This window comes from Macaca nemestrina, chromosome 14 (genome assembly GCF_043159975.1).
Source record: "Macaca nemestrina isolate mMacNem1 chromosome 14, mMacNem.hap1, whole genome shotgun sequence".
Taxonomy (NCBI): Eukaryota; Metazoa; Chordata; class Mammalia; order Primates; family Cercopithecidae; genus Macaca; species Macaca nemestrina.
The window spans coordinates 25154072-25175228 of NC_092138.1; the positions used below are offsets into that span (position 1 = coordinate 25154072).

The 21157-nt window shown below is 37.9% G+C and overlaps 1 protein-coding gene across 1 annotated transcript in view; it reads right to left on the reverse strand.

The window, feature by feature from the left end:
* Window positions 1–567: 567 nt before the first annotated feature.
* Window positions 568–21157, reverse strand: part of LOC105498954 (transmembrane channel like 1) — a 170081-nt gene continuing 149491 nt past the window's right edge. Inside the window, exons 17-21 of the mRNA XM_071077413.1 lie at window positions 17059–17298; window positions 11391–11516; window positions 7815–7893; window positions 7662–7713; window positions 568–828 (exon numbers count right to left, since the gene is read on the reverse strand). Of these exons, the coding sequence (XP_070933514.1) occupies window positions 806–828; window positions 7662–7713; window positions 7815–7893; window positions 11391–11516; window positions 17059–17298 (520 nt within the window). The 3' untranslated portion in view covers window positions 568–805. The remainder of the gene's footprint in view (window positions 829–7661; window positions 7714–7814; window positions 7894–11390; window positions 11517–17058; window positions 17299–21157) is intronic.

Here is a 21157-nt window from a genome sequence, read left to right on the forward strand (position 1 = left end):
CCTCTGATAACATGATCGTTGGAAGACAAATGAGCAGACTGTGAGAGAACAACAATCATCTATGATGTCTTTCCTTTTTTTTAATTTTAATTCATAAAAAGCTAGGTTGTATAAGACTCATGTACCTTCTCAAAGTAAGAGATCTTCAACTCAGTGCTATTCAGGTGCCAATTCACATAGGATTTTTTTTTCTTCTAAAAAGCCAATTTCTTTTCATACTGAATCCAGCACCACATACAAAGGTTTTAGGTATATATTTGTGGGGGGCATGGTTGGGGAGACGGGTAGAAAAAAAGAGAAAATAAGGTATTGGTTTCAAAAAGTGAGTCAATGAATGATTACAATGAGTACTTTTTGCAGATACTTCTGAACTTACAGGAAAAAGGGTAAAATATTTCTGCTCTCAGTTTAAGGAAACTAAGGCAAAAGAAATATATAAAATGAAAGTTCATATGAGCAAATTTTTTTAATTAACCCACCAACTAAGCCAGTAAACTCTATTGCTGGATTACACCCACTTCTAAACACAATTTGTTTTTTTTTTTTTTTTTAAAAAAAGTCACGAAATAAAGCAGGTGAGAGAGTGGCTGCGCAGAAACAGTTCCTGACTTGGAATAAGGTGAAGATTCTTGTTGCTCAGGTAGGATTGATGATACCTTGATTGGCCAGCATGACCTTGAAAATCCATCAGGGGTAGAACAGGAAAATAGCAGCTCCACAGTGCTTGTTCTCTGGGCCTTCACATATTGCATTACTTTTAAACAGCAAGGCAAAGTGTACCTTTTCTGGACTCTCAGGATACTTATTACTGGCCACCAGCAGCTGCAGCTGTTCACAAAAAAGAAAAACAAGGAGAGAGAGAGAGAGATGAAGAGAAGACAAGTAAAAATGTAGCTTGCAGTGTGCTTAATGGTTCTGAACGAGGTGGCCAGAAATCTGTATTGTCCAAATGTGCTCATTTTCCCATAATATTTAGCATTTTAATGTTCAAAATTTTTCCATGTTTCTTAGTTTGCAAAGGTTTCACAAATTCTAAACCAGGGAGAATGAATGTACTACTTTTTTTTATAACATTTATACATTATTGCTTATGTGATGAATAGATACATGCATTCCTTTTATATTTTTCCAATAAAAGAGTTCCTCATTTTTCAGTAGATATTCAGTTGGTGTTTACTGGGTGGCCATACACATTATGGAAAAATATCAGATCAATAGTATGCTATAGCATTATATTATCATTTAAAATAATAAAGATAAAAATAAGCTTTAATTAGAATTTAGATCTTACAAGTCAGAATTTTCCATTCTTAAGCACTAATTTGATAATATTAAATTATACAAAAGCACTGCTGGTATATGTGATGTATGTGCTTCAACCACCTCATCTTCTGCAAAGACTAGACAATTCTAATCAATTCTCACTAAGGTAGACTCCATCCCAGACTCTATTTCAAAACAATACCCCAGGTAAGCACTGTGGGATGAACAGAATGAAGATGGAGATAAAACCATTGCTCTCCCAGTAGGAAATACAAAGGTTTGCCTAAACTGCGGAGGTAAATACATTGAATTGAACTTTCACTCTTTCACAAACAAGACAGTCAAGAAATTTCTGGGGGGTTGGGGAGGAGGATGGAGAAGGTTGCGTAAACCTACAAGGAGGGGGAGAATAGGGGAAGAGACAACAATGATGAAATTTTAAAAGCTGGAAAGCAGACACATTAATGATAATGACTTATCAATTCTAACAAACTGAAAAGCTAAGCCAGGGGAGGAAAAATATAGTAAGCAACATAATTTACACATAAAATCTCGAAAATGTTCAGTAACTTGCAGCAACAGGTACCTCTGGAAGTAAGGAACCAACACAAAGAGGACGTTTTAGCTGTCTATTTAAGAAGCAGTCAAGCTTGGTGGGGTGAAGGGGTGGGGGTTATTAAAAAATGAAGCAGCAGCAGTTAGAGCCTGAGATGGGCTTCACTTGGTACAAATGAATAATTGCTCCCCACTCCCCACCGCCTTTCATCTGGCAGAAGACAGGAACAATTTTTTCTAAAAAGAGTAAAACAGAGATGCTTCTGGGCTAGAAGACCAGAAGGAATGCCACAATAAAAATAGAGGGCAAAGTGAGCATTTGTAGGCTGAAAGCTGAGCCCCACTGGTGTCGTCTTTCCCACTCAGGCGCTACAGGTTTGCCAAGCAAATCTTTCCTCTCCGGGCAGGAGTTCGGAAGTAATTTTTCTGAGGAATCTAATCAGCCTAAGAGAAAAAGCCTAAAAATACTGACATTGGGGTTCAGCAGCAGCCCAGGCAGAGTCCTCCAGTGAGGATCTGCCCACAAGCTCCATCCATGTGCTTAGAGCTTCAAAATCCACCTTTGCATCCTACCCTGAAATATGAGCTGAGGGTCACAAAGCAGGGGATCACCAAGCAGGGAAAAAAGAAAGGACAAAACAGCTTAGAGAAAACAGACTATCAAAGGCAAAGAAACATCAAAAAGAGTTATTAATATTCTCATAAAGACAAAACAAGCCATTACAGTCATTAAATAAGAACAGCATGCTGTTTAAAAAAGAAGAATTAAAGAACAAAATAGCTTGCGGAAACTAAAATTATGATAGCAAAAGCGAAAAGGCCGAGAGAAATGTTAAAATTTAAAGATAAGGAAATGTTCATGGGTAAAACAAAGAGACAAAGGGAATTTAAGGATGAAAAATAAACTAGAAATTCCACATACAAAAAAAAAAAAAAAAAAAAAACCAGAAAATGGATGGAAAGAATTGGTAAACAATTCAAGAAAATTCCCTTCAACCAAAGAGCAAAAGAATCCATTGATGAGTACACAAGGAATAAAAATAGATCCGTGCAAGACACACCATCATGAAATTCTGAACATGCAGATAAGGAGACCCTAGAACTTTTCAGATTGGAAAACCAAACAGATAATCAAAAATACAAGTTGTTCAAGAAAGACTAAGAATCACAATGACTTTAAACTTCTCAAGAGCAAGTGTGGAATCTAAAAGGCAATGGGAAACCTCTGAAAAAATATTATTTTGAAGGGATATTATTTCTAATATAATTAGATGAGTATTTTTGACACCAACACTATCAATCAAAAGGGAGAGCAAGAGAAGAGCAATTTCAGATATGCATGGTCTCAGAAAACTTGCCTCTCACATACCCTTTCTTACCTGCAAAATGTGAGCAAACCAAAAGAGAGGAAGTTGGAGAAAATGGAAAACACGATATCCAAAACAGGATAAAGTGACATTCATCCTGCTGAATGACAGTGAAGAAAAAATGAAAGGATAATAGCTATATCCCAGACACTCACCAGTTGAAATTGGAGAAGTTCAGAAGATTCTGGGAAAGATTTCTCTAAGGAAATGAAATGGATAGATAACCCAATATGTCTGAATATATTGAGAGTATAATTCAATAAATAGCAGAGATTTGGAAATTAAATGAATCACTGACAAATATATAAAAAATAAGAAAATGTTTAAAAAGGGAAATGATGACTTATGAATCCTGAGAAAATTTTAAAGTATGCACAAGTACCATAGTTTACTACTTGGCTCAGCTGTGAAGACTGTGTGACCATAATCATGTATACTGGCCTAACGAAAATAATAATATAACTACATAGGTAGAATACATAGAGAGAATACATAGAGCAAGAGTATAAAAAAATGTTTAAGTATTATCTATTAAAATTATTATATCTATTGTAGTTAATAATTTTAATAGATAATACTTAAAATTAAAAAGTCAAGAAATTACAACAAAATCAGGTAATTTGGAGATAAATATGTAAAAATCAACTAAAAAAATAGTATTTGGATGCCTGGTTTTGTAGATGATCATTGTCCTGCCCAACCTTCAGAAGAAGGAACCCCTTTCAATATCACTTTAGGTTTTAGGTATCCACCTTTGTGCCTGGGACCCACTAATGGATGTCTCTCATTAGATATTCAAACTTGGGTAGTCACACTACCATCTGGTCACTCTGTCCCTCCTTTAGGACACTTGGAATCAGGGCTCTCGTTAAAACCTCTAAGGCAGATCAAAACAGGAATCACTGATTATATTCACACATCCCAATATAAGCCTTTAGGACCTACATGTCCTCTCAACTTGTCTTCAAATGCTGACAAATTAATATGGAAGGATTGCGTTAGTTCAGAAGGAACTGTGTTATCTAATTCTCTCTACACCATTGTTGACTGGGCTCCTAAAGGTCATATTACTAATGATTGCTCTCAGGGTCACAGAGATTGGCAACATTTTCTCTATGATATTACTTATCAAAAAAGTAGTGACAACCCTCCCCTATTATATGGGAGATTTAACTCCTTTTTTCTTTTTAAGTGGAAAGGGGCAGGGGTTGCCCCTCCAAATCCAAGCCTCATTGTTCCCCACTTAGGACCTGAACATTCAGAATTATGGAGGTTAACCATAGCTATGACTGGTATGAGAGTTTGGGCTGGAGAAAGTGTTATAAGTAAATCCACCTCGTCACCTCAAAAACTAAGACAACAGATTGATTTACACTACTATTTCCACACAGCCAAAAATATCACTATGGCAATCATCAAAAGGTCAATTCAAAGATGGGATAGTAAAGATTATGAGGACTTATACCCCCCTGTTGTTAATGTCCCACCACCACCTCTCATACAACCTATTCCCCCCACCCCATATTCACAAAAAAGAATATCATCCCAAAATATATATACTATCTATATGGAATCCAACAAAACTATACCACTTAAAAGTTGTGTTAAACTACCATATATGTTATTAGTAGGAAAGATGCATATTAGTTCAAAAACCAACATAATTACCTGTGTTAATTGTTACTTGTATACTTGTATTGACTCATCCTTTAATCAATATCATAGTAGATATTACTATGTCAGAGCCAGAGAGGGTATTTGGCTCCCCATAGCCTTACATAGGCCTTGGGAATCTTCCCCTTCTATCCAAGTTATTAGTAACATTCTACAGAAAATTCTTAAAAGGAGTAAATGATTTATTTTTACATTAATTGCAGTAATAATGGGCTTGATTGCTGTTACTGTGACTGCTGCTACTGCTGGAGTTACATTGATGTAACTACATTGTAGTTAATATATAGTTAATTATCTATTAAAATTATTAACTATAATGTAGTTACATCAATCTATTCAAACTGCTCATTTTGTAGATAAATGGCAAAAAACAATTCTACTCGGATGTGGAATTCTCAGTCAAGTATTGATCAAAAATTGGCCAATCAAATTAATGATCTAAGACAAACTGTTACATGGATGGGAGACAGAATTATGAGTTTAGAACATAGATTACAAATGCAATGTGATTGGAATACTTCTGATTTTTGTATAATTCTGTTCCATTATAATGAGTCTGTTCACAATTGGGAATCAATAAAACACCATTTACGAGGAAATGAAGATAATCTAAGTTTAGACATAAGCAAGCTAAAAGAACAGATTTTTGAGGCCTCTCAAGCACACTTAACTGCTTTACCCGGTGCTGAAGTTTTAGACAGTATCTCTAAGGGGTTATCTAATCTCAACCCCATTCAATGGGTAAAATCTTTGGGAGGATCCACTATCATTAATTTTGTTCTGTGTATAATTTGTGCCATTGGTTTATTGTTCATGTGTAAAATTGGAAAATATTCTTCAATCCAATCATAATCAGTGCCAAGCTATGATTGCTATGGTTCGTTTAAATCAGAGAAAAGGGGGAGATGTAGGGAGACCCCTTGAAACTATTGCTACGGAATAAAAGATGAAACACTCCTGATTATTGTAAATACAAAATTGCATGCAGGATTGTGTAAAGACAATGCCAGGTTGGACTGCCAGTATGAGCCAACAGCACATGGTGTCTTTCCCGTTGCAGAGAACCTATGAATGGATGTGCAGTCAGGGAGGTTTCACATCACCAAGATTCCTATCCCAGAAAAGCAGATGTTCATAGCTCTGGGAATGGAATGTGACCCTTGTGGAGAGCCTATAAACGGACACATGCAGGGGGGCGCTTGTCGATATGGATAAGATAGGGCTATGAACGCCCTCATCTTGCCACGGCTCTTCTAGGCCTCTTTAGGGTTAAGGTATACTCCCTTCTGAGAATTTCTGGTCTAACCAGTTGTCTAGCTTCACATCCTGTTTCTATGGATTGTTTGTAACCAGCTCTTGCTGCAACTGTTACTGCTGATTAATATCTTGCTAATCATACGTTATGGAAAGACTGTGTTTCCGTTTTAAGGCTCTGTTAGAAATTGCTGATGCACACACTATATTGTAAATTCTTACCTCTGTATACTGTACTTCTGCATACAGATGTTATGTTAAACAATTACTTCATCCACATGTGACCATCTCACCTCATAATCAAATGACCCTAAATCCCTCACTAACCTTCCCCCGCCCTCACTAAACTTAATAAATGTTGGTATATCCAGTGCATTGTTGGCACTGTGGGACCAGAAGGTGGTGACCCCCTTGGACCCAGCTTTCACTATCTCATGTGTGTCTATTATTTCTTGACCTGCCGATCTGTCTGGGAACAAAGAGAGAGCCCTGCTGCATTGCAGGCTGCTGGCCAGATCCCGCAATACTGAAGGCTGGCCACAGTGGCTCATGCCTGTAATCCTAATACTTTGGGAGGCCAAAAAGAGATCACTTGAGCCCAAGAGTTTGAGAGCAGCCTGGGTAACTTAGCAAGACCTCACTTCTACACAAAAATGAAAAATTAGCCAGCCATGGTGGTGTGCACCTGTAGTCCCCACTACTCAGGAGACTGAGGAGGAAGGATCACTTCAGCCTGGGAAGTTGGAGCCGTAGTGAGCCAAGAACATACCACTGCCCTCAAGCCTGGGCCACAGAGCCAGACCAGGTCTCAAAAAACATAAAATTAAATTAAAAATAAAAATAAAAAAATACCATTTCCCTATATTTCTATGGTCAAATAAATTGCTATTTCTTAATTAAACCAATTTGAGAGTTTTATTACTTACAGTGGGGACACAGTCCTACTAATATAAAGAGTTTTAAAGTTAGGACTGAGGAAAAAGTTGGAAAAAGTTTTCACTAAAGTTCTTAGGTATCACCTTTCCATGGGGAACTCAAAGCATATTATTAATTTTGGCAACTAGAAGTTGGCTTTACTCTAGTATTTTAAAAATTAAAGAGGTTTTTCAAAAAAGAAAGTTTAATGGATTAGAAAGAGCTTCTGGCAATCAGTGGTGGAAAGCCCAGAGGACTCTCTTGGGATCTTCTCGCCATATCCTTCCATGTATGAAAATAGTCAACATGGGCAGGAGAGCATCTGCATTTGTGTGTGCTGTTTGTATATGACTATACGGGGGATTTCTTCATTTTCTGTGCATTTTCAAGGTCACTTTTAAAAATCACTACTGCCAAGTTTACACACCCACATTTTCATTTCTCTTTTTTCCCTCCCAACAGAAAGCAACCAAATCCCCTGAATGTGATGCCTGAGAAGGGCTAAAAAGGTGGAAGGTAAGGATTGTGGAATGACTTGCTCGTGGCAATAATGCCACTCACCATCCAATGGAGAAAAAGCCAAAAAAAAAGAAAAAGAAAAAGAAAAATTACAAATGTAAACATATCTCCAACCTGCTCGTGCAGCTGCCATTTTCTTGTTTCGCATTTTGTTCTCCAAAGCTTGCTACACAATAAAATATAAGGGAAAAAAATTAGATTTCTCAGTGTTTTCCACTACTTGACATTAATAAAGGTAATATTTCTATGAAATAAATTGTATCTTACCATTTTCATCTTCTTTTTTAGATCCAGATTCGCTGCCTTCTGGCCCTTGGCAGTAGCATTGAGATAATAGATGGTCAAACTAAATTAAAAAGAAAAAAAATACAATTTAGGGTATATTTCAGTTCCCCAAGATACTTCTTAAATTTACATTAAGTAAATTATGAAATATCAGCATGGGAATGAACATTAAGCTGTTTTCTACTCTAAATCTCTTGTCTTACAGATAAAAGCTGAGGTTCAGAGAGGTAAAGAGACACTCTCAGGATGACACAGGGATGAAGCTGGGGTGAAGTTGGCAAGTTGGGGCCCACGGCTCCTGATCCACAGCCTGCTCTGTCTGCTATTTCACACTGCCTAATATTAGCTTTTTCCTGGAAATGTATTAACACCAGTTTAAATCGTAATTGAAAGTAGCATTTTAAATGGATGGCAATGACATTCCAGAGAATGGAAAACCTACTGCAGCTTAGGGAATATGTCGAACAAAAAGGAAAACGACTTTCTGCCTTAAATTTCGTCCTTTGGCCTTTGCAGCTAAGAATATAATCCTCATAGGCATAGATAATGAACATGGAATTTTTTTCGGTAGAATGTATTGTTTGCATTTCTTTCTCCCTCAAAAAGAAAATGTTGTATAAAGGAATATTCTTGGATTTTAAATGACATTTACATTCTAGAAAGGGCAAATTCTAGCCAGACAATTCTGTTAAAAATAAATATGCTTATCTTCACTTAAGGCAAAACGAACAAACAAACAAAGAAAAAATGCAGTAAAAAAGGTAACTTATATCACTCTTTGCTGCAAATAACTGGATATTGAACACATTTCCTTTACTCCCAAAAATGAAAGACAATATCCTTTATGAGCCATCTGGTGCTAGCAACACAATTATTGATATGGTTTGGCAGAGTTTGTTTGTCTCTTACATGAGGGATGGGAGTTTAACTAAAATTACGTACATAAATGCATGCAGGGCAATATCTGGCATGAAATAGGTACTCAATAAGTGTGTGTGTGTGTGTGTGTGTGTGTGTGTGTGTGTGTGTGTGTGTGTGTGGTGTATTATAAGGATTTTCTCAGAAAAGTTCCTGGATTCAGAGGATGAACTCAAAGATTTCACAAGTCCTTTCAAGTTCTGGAATTCTCTATTTATCCACCATGATTTTCTGCCTTGTAATGCCCATTAAATAAGTATTCCTCACAAATCTTTTTCTAGTCTCCAAAGGAATGAAACTGCCTGCAGAGAACTAACCTGAATTCTGCTTAGATACCCAAAAGCCATCCAGGTTGATATAATAAAATCCATTGGGGGAAATTCAAAATACTAGTACAGTTCTCTAATTAAAGGTAATAAAAAGCTAAGCCAATTGTATGGGCCTCATAAAGTAGAAGAGGAGATCTCAGAATTTGAAAAAAATCTAATCGGTAATAAGCTAAAATCTGGGTTTTAAATCAGAACCTCAGAGCCACAATCAACCTTTCAGTATACCTATTTGACACGTGCATAGGGCCAGCTTTCCTCCAGGCTGTCCAGATCAAAGCAAACTAGGTCCTGCAGGCTGAAGATGACTGCTAGACTGCTTTGTAGGGCCCATGAATTAAGAATGGTTTTTTCGGTTTTTTTAATGGTTATATGAGTAATTACTTAATTAATATCCTCAATTTTGCCTCTTGGCCTAATTTGCCTCTGGCCCTCTAATTAGGAAAAGTGTGATGACCCTGGGTCTATACCATCTCAGACAAGTGGCTTTCAGCCCATCTGAAATTCCCACTGATTCTGATCCCTGTTTGGTGCTGCAAGTGAGTGTAGGAAATTAGCGTGAAGGAGAAGACACGAGTTTAAATTCCCCTTATTAGTCACTTGACTTGGGGCAGAACTTCAATGTGTTATTGACAGTATGATTAATGAAGCCAACTTCTCAAGGCTGTTATGGGAATTAAATGAGTCAGTGTGTAAATAGTACCTGAAACAAAGGCAGTGTTAATTCCTTTTAAACACTCTTAGGACCGATTGCTAGATCTTTGGATTAAGGCATTTGAACAATGTCACTCCTTCACTTAAAAATAAACATGTCTCTTAATAAATTAAGAATATGGTAACAAAATCTGATGTTTACATTGTGTGTGTGTGTGTCTGTGTGTGTGTGTTTTAAACAACACCTCACTCATACCACTAAAAGGCCTTGACTCTCAAAGGCCACAGGATACTGATTAACATGCTCTCAGAAGCCACTGTATCATGGACATGTAGAGAAAGAAAATCGTTTCAAAGGCCATCTGGTGAAACATGCTGCATTCAGTAGGTCATTTTCTAATGCATCTGTGCCAGAGATTTACTATCAGATTCTTAATAGCACTCCATTATCAAGGTTATGTAATATATAATGGTAATCTGATTTACTGTTTAATTATCCCCACAGGTTATTAGCTCTCCCTCACAGAAAGCCTCTTGGTATAAAGAAGTGAGCACTGGATTTACTGTCAAAGGATCTGCTTTAGGTCCTTCTGTGACCATTTTACTCTCTCTCTCTCTTGCCTAGAGAAAATCGCTTTCCTTCTTTAAATCAAGTTCTTAGGTTATAAAATTGAAGAAGATAAACCTGCCCTCACTACTTTATGTGGCTTGTGATCATGACAATAACTGGGTCAGAATCCCTGTTCATTTACTGCAAACCACTGGGAGTTTTCTCCCTGAGATTTCCTCGTTTTACCTTTATTTAAATGAACCAAATCCTTTGCATCAACTTTGTTCTTAACGTGTTCCTGGGGTTGTTTAATATTTACCCCCTGACTGAGTGGTGGCAGCTCCAGGCATTCTATGTAGGAGGCACTCAGGGACTGAAAGGAAGAGATGGACGCTGCTTTTGGCTCTTCCACAGCAAGTCTATACTTTTACTTAGAATGTAAATTTATCTGTGGTGGCCAAGAGTCAGAAGCCAATGAAAGTTATATGAAAACAAAAGTCATCTGACAAGTTCCCCTTTGGAAATCACTTCTGACTTTGAAGGCATAGACTACAGAAACTTCCCAAGATGCTCTGGTCCTCTGATTCTATTATCGTGAACATACTGTTATTGATGGCCCTCTAACAACAAGGACAGGGAAATTTTTAAGACCCTTTAAGCCCTTGACCCTAAAATATAGTTTATAGGGCCCCCAAGGGGAATATTAACTTAGAGGCTCATTATTTCTGTATATTCACAGCCATCTGCTTTATGGAACAAGAGGTGGAGGTCGGGCTGTTGGGGGAAGCTCAACGTACCGATTAGATTTAGCATTTAGCATTTATGTTTTCCTTGCTTTAGCTGTTTACGGATAATTATTGTGGTTACTTGGGAACAAATCTTATAATCCTGGGGAAGCAAAGACAGATGCAGATGGCTGTGAATTACATCCAATAGGATCAGAATATGGCTCATGAATTTTAGCCTCTCACCACCATGTAATCAGTGTTGCATTTGGATAGGTTACAGCACAACCCTTAGGGAGAGTGAAAGAGCTGAAAAAGCTGAAATGTAAAAGCAGCCAGGAAGAACATCACAAAGGCTCTTTCTATGAGGAGGGAAAGCACATACACCATCACCAAAATGACAGCAATGACCAGCCCAGGGTTCGAAAGCTGTCTCAAGATCTTCGCCATCCAGCTTGGGAAATCATGCTCCAGCGTCTCTCCAATGACTTCAAACATTCTATTTTTGCCACTGGGGGAATTAAAAAGGGGGAGAGAAGTTTATCAAGAAGGTATGGAAAAACCATGGTTAAAGCAAGAAAACTGGAAATCTTTCTCAATTACTGCTTAGGTCCTCTTTCAGGTTAGGAATCTGATGTTTAGCTACAACTGCTGACACTTTGACCTCATGTAGTCAATATATGGGTAAGATACGATAAATATGATCCTAATATAAACATATAGTCAAAGTAGTTAGGAAAAAAAAAAGATAAGACCATCTATCCTCCCTTCTCCAGCATCTCAGGTCATAGCTGATGAAGGTGGTTAGAGTGGGGGATTCAAATTTTATGAAATTATCCCTACCCACATTTCATCTTTTTGGGAGAAGATTTTTTTAAAACTGTATTTCTAAGATTTTGATTGAAATACATTTTGTAAATAGCTTATAAGTCTGCCTCTCAGTCAGCTGCTCTTGTAGGAGAACACTCTCTTTGAGCTAAGTAAACAGTGTACTCAATTTTTAATTAGCCTTGGAAATGAGAACAAGGAATAGCCCAGTGGAATAAAATCCACATATAATCCAATATCTCTTTCCATGCAATAGCTTCCATCTTATTTTCCACCAGACTTCCTTCATCAGATATGTTAATAGGTAAGGTAACCACACCGAATCATGGGTTCTTTCCCTATCAGTTTCTTCTCCTGGACAGGCCCTAATGAATACCAGCTTAGCTCCACTGCGCAGATCCATGAAGGCAAGTATCAGCTCCTATAAACTAGAAAAACGAGAACAGGATGTCTTGACTTACTAAGGAAGAGCTAGAATTGTACCATAATATTCATGATATTCTTTACACCATTGTTTTCTCTGTATATGCATACTGATTTTACTATGAAAAGATGTAATTTTCAAAAGAGATTTGGGTTGGGTTTCACCAAATTGTACGCATCATCAGAATAAATGTTGGTGCAACATTTAATACAATGTTTAGTTTTGCTTTTGTATTTTAATCTTTAAGCACTTTCAACTACTAAATAACAACGACACACAAGTCCCAGATTATGTTTTTTTTCTCCTGGTCTAACCAATACTATCTTCCAGCAGACAGAGCGACTCCAAGTACTTTGTCAGTAGTCATTGCACTACAGAGGTACAAGGTTTGCTTCACAAATTAAAGATCTACACACTAATTTTCAACACTTATGATACATAAGAGGGAATGAAGCTTACAAGCAATATAAGATTATAACTCCCTATTCCAAAATGTTTTATTTTTCACCATTCCATTCTAATTGTTCATACCCCTCAACAGCCCCAGCCAGATGGAATACAGGATAAGCAGATAAATTAAAAGTACCAAAAAAGATAAGACCATCTATCCTCCCTTCTCCAGCATCTCAGGTCATAGCTGATGAATGAGGTTAGAGTGGGGGATTCAAATTTTATGAAATTATCCCTACCCACAAAGGCCTTCTCAGCATTCAGTGTGACCCAAAGCAAAGTTACTAGGTCCCTGGGGATTCTTGTGTACCTTTTTCAGGTCAGGCTTTTTACCAAAGAAAGGAGTCCAGATATCTTAATTACATACGAATTATGGAAGCATCTACAAATCCCTGGCAATGTCTTCTCCTGCCAGGTTAGCCAAAGTGTGCTATTACACAATATTCTCAGAATTATTTTTCCAGTTGTCTTTGTCTATCCATAGTCCTGCTGTAGGCATAGCACCACTCTAGATTAGAACAGCTTATGAAGAGGTCTTTTTTCCCAGCTGGGTGGTAAGTGCCACAGGACCAGAATCAATGCTTACTGCATGGACTTACCCCTGCGTCTCCTCTAGTGCTTAGTGCACAATAAGCAGTCATTATTCATTCATTCATTCAAATTATTGACCAGCACTTTACTGTGTCTAGACCCACAGAGATGGAAATGCTCTATCCCCAATCTCTAGAAGTCAGCTAAACTACTAAGAAAAATAGATGCATAAAGTATGATTGCAAATGAGCAATATAATAGCAGCGTCACAATATAATTTTAACTTTTAATACTAAAAACCTGCACCTCGTATACTGATAGCAACACAAGGCAGCCAAATGCCTAGACAGATAGGGGCAGGTACCTGGTGAAATGCCACCTCCAAGCCAAAGACAGTTTAAAGCCTGAAAGCCAAACTCCAAGTTAAATCCTCAGACCGGATTGAGAACTTGTCTTCCTGTTTGGTGCACTTTCCTCTGATTCATCCCCACCCTTCACCTATTTTACATATACCTACCCTTTCCTAATTGGTTTTCTACACTGTCATGCCTACCTTTGAGTGATGTCTTCACTTTAACCTTTTTTGCACACTCACAAACCAATCAGCACACACTGTCCATCTTGTGCCTAGAAAGACCACAGACTCAGTTGGTTGGTAGAGGGTAGAGACAGCCTGACTTTAGGGAAGAGACAACCTGATTTTGGGGAAGAGGACCTGCCCTTCCTGGCCCCTCTCCAGCTCCCCTCTCTGCTGAAAGCCAGTTTCATTACTCAATAAAATTATCCGTCTTCACCATCGTTCAATAATCCATGTGACCTCATTCTTCTTGGACGCTGGACAAGAGCTCGGGGCCCACTGAATGTGGGTATCCAGGAAAGGTTGTCACACTGGCCCTTTGCCTTCTATGGTGGAGGGCAGCTGCCCCACGTGATGAGGCAAGGAGCCAACTGAGCTGCTAACACACTGCCATCCATCAGGCTGAGGATGGTGGGACTCAGGAAGCATTGTAACACTGCCTCTGGGACTTCGGGGTCATAGGCACCCTCACTTGGGCACCGTTGCATTCTCCTCAAGGTGACACACCTGGTCTGGCCACAGGCCCCACATGGAGCTTGCTCCTGTGTCAGTGCCCGGTGTGTCTGGCCAGATCCCGCACTCGCTTGCCCACATGCTTCCTCCCACAAGGGGTTTAGCACAGCAGGGCGAGTAGACAGGGCGCCCTCTGTGAGTCCAGCGAAGGGGCTGAGAAACATCCTGTGTCAGTACAAGCTCAGTTATGAAAAATTATGTGTAAAAGGCAAACCAGAATATAAAATGCTAAAACATTGTTATTTCAGGTTTTCGAGATTACGGACCACTCTTCTTTTCATGTAAAAATATTTCTACAATGTTTAGGTTTTCTAGCATAAACACATATTATCTTTGCAGTAAGATGAAAATACATGAAAAAATAAAATTGTCATAATGTAAGCAGGGATGTGTATAAAAACCTAGAGAACTATAAATTGTTCAGAATTATTGACATAGATGGGAGAAAACATCAAATGTCAGGAAATGCTATAGAACAATTAGAATTGCCTTCATCTGGACATCAAATAAATAGTTTTTAAATTGTCAACTATTTAAGACAAATCCACTTACTAGCCTATTGGAATAGTTTCTTGGAAAATTTACCCTCTCTAGCCAGGTCTTACAAAACCAGACAAACTAGAATATCTCATCACATTGCTTTACTGAATGGATAAATGCACTATAGCCATCTTACCTGAAAACTTCCCTACACTGGAAAGCAACTAGCCATCACTGTGTTACCTCCAGTAACTTGGTTCAAATTTATATTTCCTAAATTGCTGTTTGCCCAAGATCCAGATAGAGTCAGACAACCTTCGCTAGGAAGGTTAAGCAAATCACCTAAAACTCAGGTTTCATAAAGATGACATGCTATGAGGTACCCACTAATACAAGCATTCTCACCTCATTTCTACAGCAGGACAATCCTTTCAAACTTTTAAGTCCAGACAAATAAACAATGTAAACATCCTTTGGCTCCAAAGTGAGGAAACTGACATGAAAAAAAAAAATCTAAATAGCATAGAGATACCCCTTCCCAGTTGTGTGAATAATTTGCAATTAACTAAAGCCTTTGAATGGCATATTTCTTGAATTTTGTACTCCGAGATTGGTTAGGGATTTATTGAGACAAATGTCTCCATCAAGACTGTAATTTCATATTTAGTCTCCAGATGTCACTGTCTGCATTATTTATTTCAGTCCACTTGGAAACACACACACACCCACCCACACACACAATGGAATTAACAGAGCTTCTCAACATCAGTTTGATGAGTAGATAGAGCTCCAGCTAGTTTAACTCAATCAGCTGGCTTAACATTTTCTTGTTTTCCGGCAAAGCAATAACTCAGACTACTGTTAGAGTGAAAATGTCTCTTATATACTTAGTCTGTCGGCAATGAACCTTTTGACTTTAATTAAATAACTTAGATCTGACAACATAAAGGGGGAATTATATGTGGTCATTATAGCATCATGTATATCATTCACATGGCTTTTTACAGTCTCATTTCCTTCACTGAAAAGGAGAAACAGTTCAAGTGCATGTTGGACAGTGACTCAACACGCAGAGATTTTTGGGAGAACTTCTGGTAGATTCATTTCTAAGCCCCTTTAGGGAAAGAAACCTCATCCTCCAGATGCCAGGGACTTAGTTTTCTGATATGTGTCATAGGGAGAAGAGAGCTCTGTCATAGAGAACTGTAGAAATGTATATCTCTAAATATACAAGGAGCCGTTGTGACTCTTGATTCCTGACTTGAATGATAATTGGGAGAGAATATATATGTGGAACAGCCTTAATTTTTTTCACTAGCATGTGGCAAATTGGATAATAAATTGGCGCTCTTTATGCTCATTAGTATTTAGTAATAATTCTCTTTCCTAGGTAAAATGTGGGGTATTCTCTCTCTCTCTCTCTCTCTCTCTCTCTCTCTCTAAGGTAGTGATGCACAAGAGAAGTAGTGAGAGCTGACCATGTCTGGATGTGACGGCCCAGAGTCAGGCAAACTCACACCCAGACCAGTGTCATCAGACCTTGCTCTTAGCTATTCCCTAAGGTGGAAACAGCTCAGATTCACCATACATATTTTACCCAGGCAGAGCCTGGAAAAGTATAAAGTATTTTCTCTTTTATGATTCCCAAATGAGGAAGTAGATAGAACTTGCCAAAGAATCTCCACGTCACCTATTGAACCTGAATACCCAAAGGATCTCATTTCTTTTTTTTTCTTTTTTCTCCTTCCTTCCTTCCTTCCTTCCTTCCTTCCTTCCTTCCTTCCTTCCTTCCTTCCTTCCTTCCTTTCCTTCCTTTCTTTCTTTCTTTTTTTTTTTTTTTGACAGAATTTTGCTCTTGTCCCCCAGGCTGGAGTGCAGTGGTGCCATCTCAGCTCACTGCAACCTCCGCCTCCTGGGCTCAAGCGATTCTCCTGCCTCAGCCTCTCAAGTAGCTGGGATTACAGGCACCCGCCATCTCGCCTGGCTAATTTATATATTTTTGTTAGAGATGGGGTTTCACCGTGTTGGCCAGGCTTGTCTCGAACTCCTGACCTCAGGTGATGCACCTGCCTCAGCCTCCCGAAGTGCTGGGATTATAGGCGTGAGCCACTGCGCCCAGCCGGGATCTCATTTCCACCAACCAAAAATGCCATTGTTTGGGGAAAAAAAAAATAGCTTATACAATGAATGGCCATTCCCACCTCCATCCCTGAAAGAACATCATGCCTGAGTCAAATTTCAAAAAGAGACCTGAAGGGACCACAATCAAAAGATGGTGGGAGGGACACGATCATGTACAAGACAGGCATGGTGGACAGGAAGAGGATGAGCAGTAGCATGCCCAGGTAGAAGTTATTCGATCTGGAAGCTTTGAAGACCCTGGCCTCAGGAACATTGCAGCACATAACGGCCCAGCACTGGAAGTACATGGATGTGTGGAGTCGAAGGATATTGATGCCTGGGAGGCTGGGAGCAAAGAAGGAGCCCATCCTAGAAAGAAAACAGAACTCTGCTCAGTTTTGAGTCTTTACTCCATAGCAAAGTCACACTGCTTCTGTTTATTTGACATCAGGCTTCTTTTCCAAAGGCAGAAAATACACTGCTACTTTCAACCACACAAACCCTTTTCATAAATAAACTGCACTTATCTATTTCCAACTTCTAAACACATTTTGCCACTTTCCCCATTATTGTAGGAATTGCATATCATAATTATTTCATAGAAAGAATGTTGTTAATTAACTAAACCTACTGTCATTAGTGAATTTAAACTACAACAGGGTAAACAATATTTACAATTGTTTTACTTCTTTCTTCTAATTCTAAAATAAACTTTCCCCAACACTTATACCATTGACTAATATATCTATAAATATAACTTGTTAAAAATAATTAACCCTTAAAGTCACTTCTTCTACTCAAATAAACTGTACATTTGAATTAATCACTTTTGTAATGAATAATTAGTTTTTGCTTAATGACAGGAGGTCAAGGTTGCAGTAGGCCATGACTTTACAACTGAAAAAAATTTTTGCTTAATGAAAGAAAAAAATTAAAATAAATTTTCTCTTTCTGATGTTGATCATTTTCTCTTTGTAGGTGATATGGTGTTTTAAAGCCAATTGCAATGATGTATTTATGCCTCCTAAAATAGGGTTTTATTGAAAATGTATAACTAGATTATAGGTTTTTGAGATGAAAATTCCACACATTTATTTAAATTTAGTTTATCTGTTTACTTTCTTTCTGTAGCTTGTCTTGGGAATTCTCTGCTTTGTGCATCTGAATTTTTATAAGTATTTTAAAATACTACTTTTAGGTAGGAACCACTTTGGTGTGGTCACTTTTACTTGATGGCTTAGTTGATTACTTCAACAAAATAAGTTTCACTCTTCTTGGATGAGAAAATTCATTAGCACCATAAATCAATACAAATAGCATTGTTATCTCAAAATCAGAAGAAGATACATGTGCACTTATTTTAAAAATGTAAGGGGAGCCCTGTCTTTTAAACTGTTCTATCTATAATGAAGCCCGCAACATTTCTAACTAGGTTTAGCATTTTGTTCTCCCTGAATAGCTGTTTAGCCAATCCAACGTAAATTTGGTTCATTATAGAGACATTTTTAATTTAAATGAAGAAATTAGTTTCCGCTATAATTGAACTTTTGCCAACCCAGTTAACTCATTTCTTTGAAAAGTGGAATATTGTCACAATTTGGGCTGTCTTGTTGACAAGATTTCAAGCAATAGATCTGAATGATATTTTACCATAATGAATTGAACAAAGACTTTGTAGGAAGTTAAACTATTTTTTTCTAATGGGAGGATAGATTTTAAAACAATACAGTATACTTTTGTTACAGGACAGCAAGAGAGAGGGAACGCCAAAAAAGTGAGCAAGTAAGCAAGTGATAGTCCCAGCTAATGGGTTAGAATTGCAAAGCACCGGATTATATCCCCCAATACCAATACTTGTTGATGTAATACACTTTGAGTCTTTCTAAAAATCAGGTGGCGACATCACTTGTTTTGGCCAATAAAGTATGAAAAGAAATTAGGCCCTTACTGCTGGGTAGAAGCTTTAAAAGCCCTGTGTGGTTTTTCCTTCTCTTCGTTCTCTGCTAGTGTGATAGCAATGTTTCAGATGGATCCTATTCCATCAGTCCGGGTCTCTAAAGCAAAGGTAAGTTAAGAAGAGCAAAGCTCTTCTTCCACCCCACATTGAACATGTTCTTTTTATGAGCTGCTAAGATTTTGAGGTTGTTTCATTGCTGCATAACCTAATCAATTCTAAAACATAATTTTGCACATAATTCAAAATCGAGACTTGCCTAAAACCACATATATTTGTACCTATATACACGCACATTGTTCGTAGGTATATGCTTATTATTTGTGCATGCATCTATAAATAAATTTCAAAATTTCAAAATAAATATCACAAAGACATTTTGAACAAATAACTCAAGAGCCATAACCTAGAAAAATAAGTCTTGGCATAATAATATCTGAATCTTAATGCTCATCCTATCTTTGCTCATGAATCACTAATCAGCTCGGCCCACTAAGTCCCTTACCCAGGCTTGATCCCATCATCTGTCAGTAAAAATCATTTAATACTTTAGCATTATAAAATGCTTTTCTTCCAGGAAGATCAAAGAAAATGAAAGCTTCTTTTATTTAACTCTCCTTATTACTTCAGTGACATGTACATGTCAGGTAAATTATTCACATCCGATCAACTGAGAAGGTGAGAAGAAAAAGGTGATAAACCTGGCCAGAGGGTACCCAATGAAGCAGTGTTGGAGCAATGTCCAAAACTCATTTTCTCTCTCACTGTATGTTCTGTGCCATTTCTCAATATCCTGCTATGATCAAGATATTATGTGCTTTCATCATTTAAAAATATTACCACAGAAACCATCACGTGTATTTCAAACAGTAAGTGTGTAAATAAAGGTTACTGAGCATTCAACCAAATCATAGCAAAATGGATTTTATCTATAAATGTTGATGTTAATAACATCTGCATAAGTAACCTCCACTACTCAGCAATTCCTAAAGCAGTAATTCAATGTCTCCAGTCACAGTCCAATGGAATTGAATACAAAATCCCTGTACCTTTTTAATTGTTTCTGTAGAAAATGGTTAAGCTCCGGCATTATATCCTCATGCTTCACAAAATAATGGAACAATTGTGTGTGAGGACCTTTGTGCAGAGTAAGCCTACTAATTTTACATTACACCTGCCCCACACCTCCCTCTACATGACATCCCCCTCCCTCATCACCTTCCTAGGGTTAGGAAAAGAGTATTTGTGCCAAGCATTGACGTGAAGGTGAATAATAGAATAATGGTCAGTTTGCTTCTGGAACTTTGGAAAGTGTGTGAATATCTCTGTATACTCAAAAAATGCAATCCCGTTCTAATATTCTCTTCAAACTAGCCAGAAGCAAGCCTGACCACTGTCTGAAGAATTAATAGACAGAAAATGACAGTGCAGAGATTCTGATAATGGATCTGCCCATGAGAGAACTGGAAAAACATGTTAGATATTTAAGAATTTCAATACGAACAGTAGTGGACAAAAATAGTTGCAAAATCACAAGTGAAACCAATCAAGACAGCCATTATAACAGGTTTTCTGACAATAAAAACAAATTTCTAGGCCAATCTGTTGTCTTAACTCTGAAAGAACACAATCGACATGCAGCATATGTCTGTGTGAATGGTAACCACGAGGCTGAGGGATTTATGACACTTTGTGTAAACGCCACTGATAGAACAGTGGCTTCTCCTTACTCCCATAGCCATATAGCCATTTTCTGCCATGACAGCCAATTGAACTCCAGGAAATGAAAACTCAGAACCCACAGAAGCTGCTCCCTTTACTTCCATGTCAGTAGACATTCCTCGGGCCACCTCCACTTTCCTCCCTGCTTGGAAAATGAAAGATACATTTCCTTCCTTAGTGAGTCTGGACATGTGAGTCATACTTGGAAACTTTGAAAAGGGGATAAAAATTAGATTTTTAAACCTACCAGGCAAAGGAGGAAACGATATTTGTATAACATCTTTTCCATATTGATTTACCTAGTCAGGCACAGGAATTTAACAGTCCCCATGGCAAGATGATGGCGCCCTTGAGGGCGGTCTTCGTGTGACAGAAGCAAGAGAGTTTTAGCATTTGCAGACGGGTCCAGTGTCTGTCAGCACCCAAAGGTTTAATAATTCAGGACAGCTCTATTTGTACAATATATGAAACTTGTTCAAAAACTGAGTCTATACTTGTACTTGTGAATAGGACAATGGTATGGTTGGTAGCATAATATTGTCTTAGGCACAT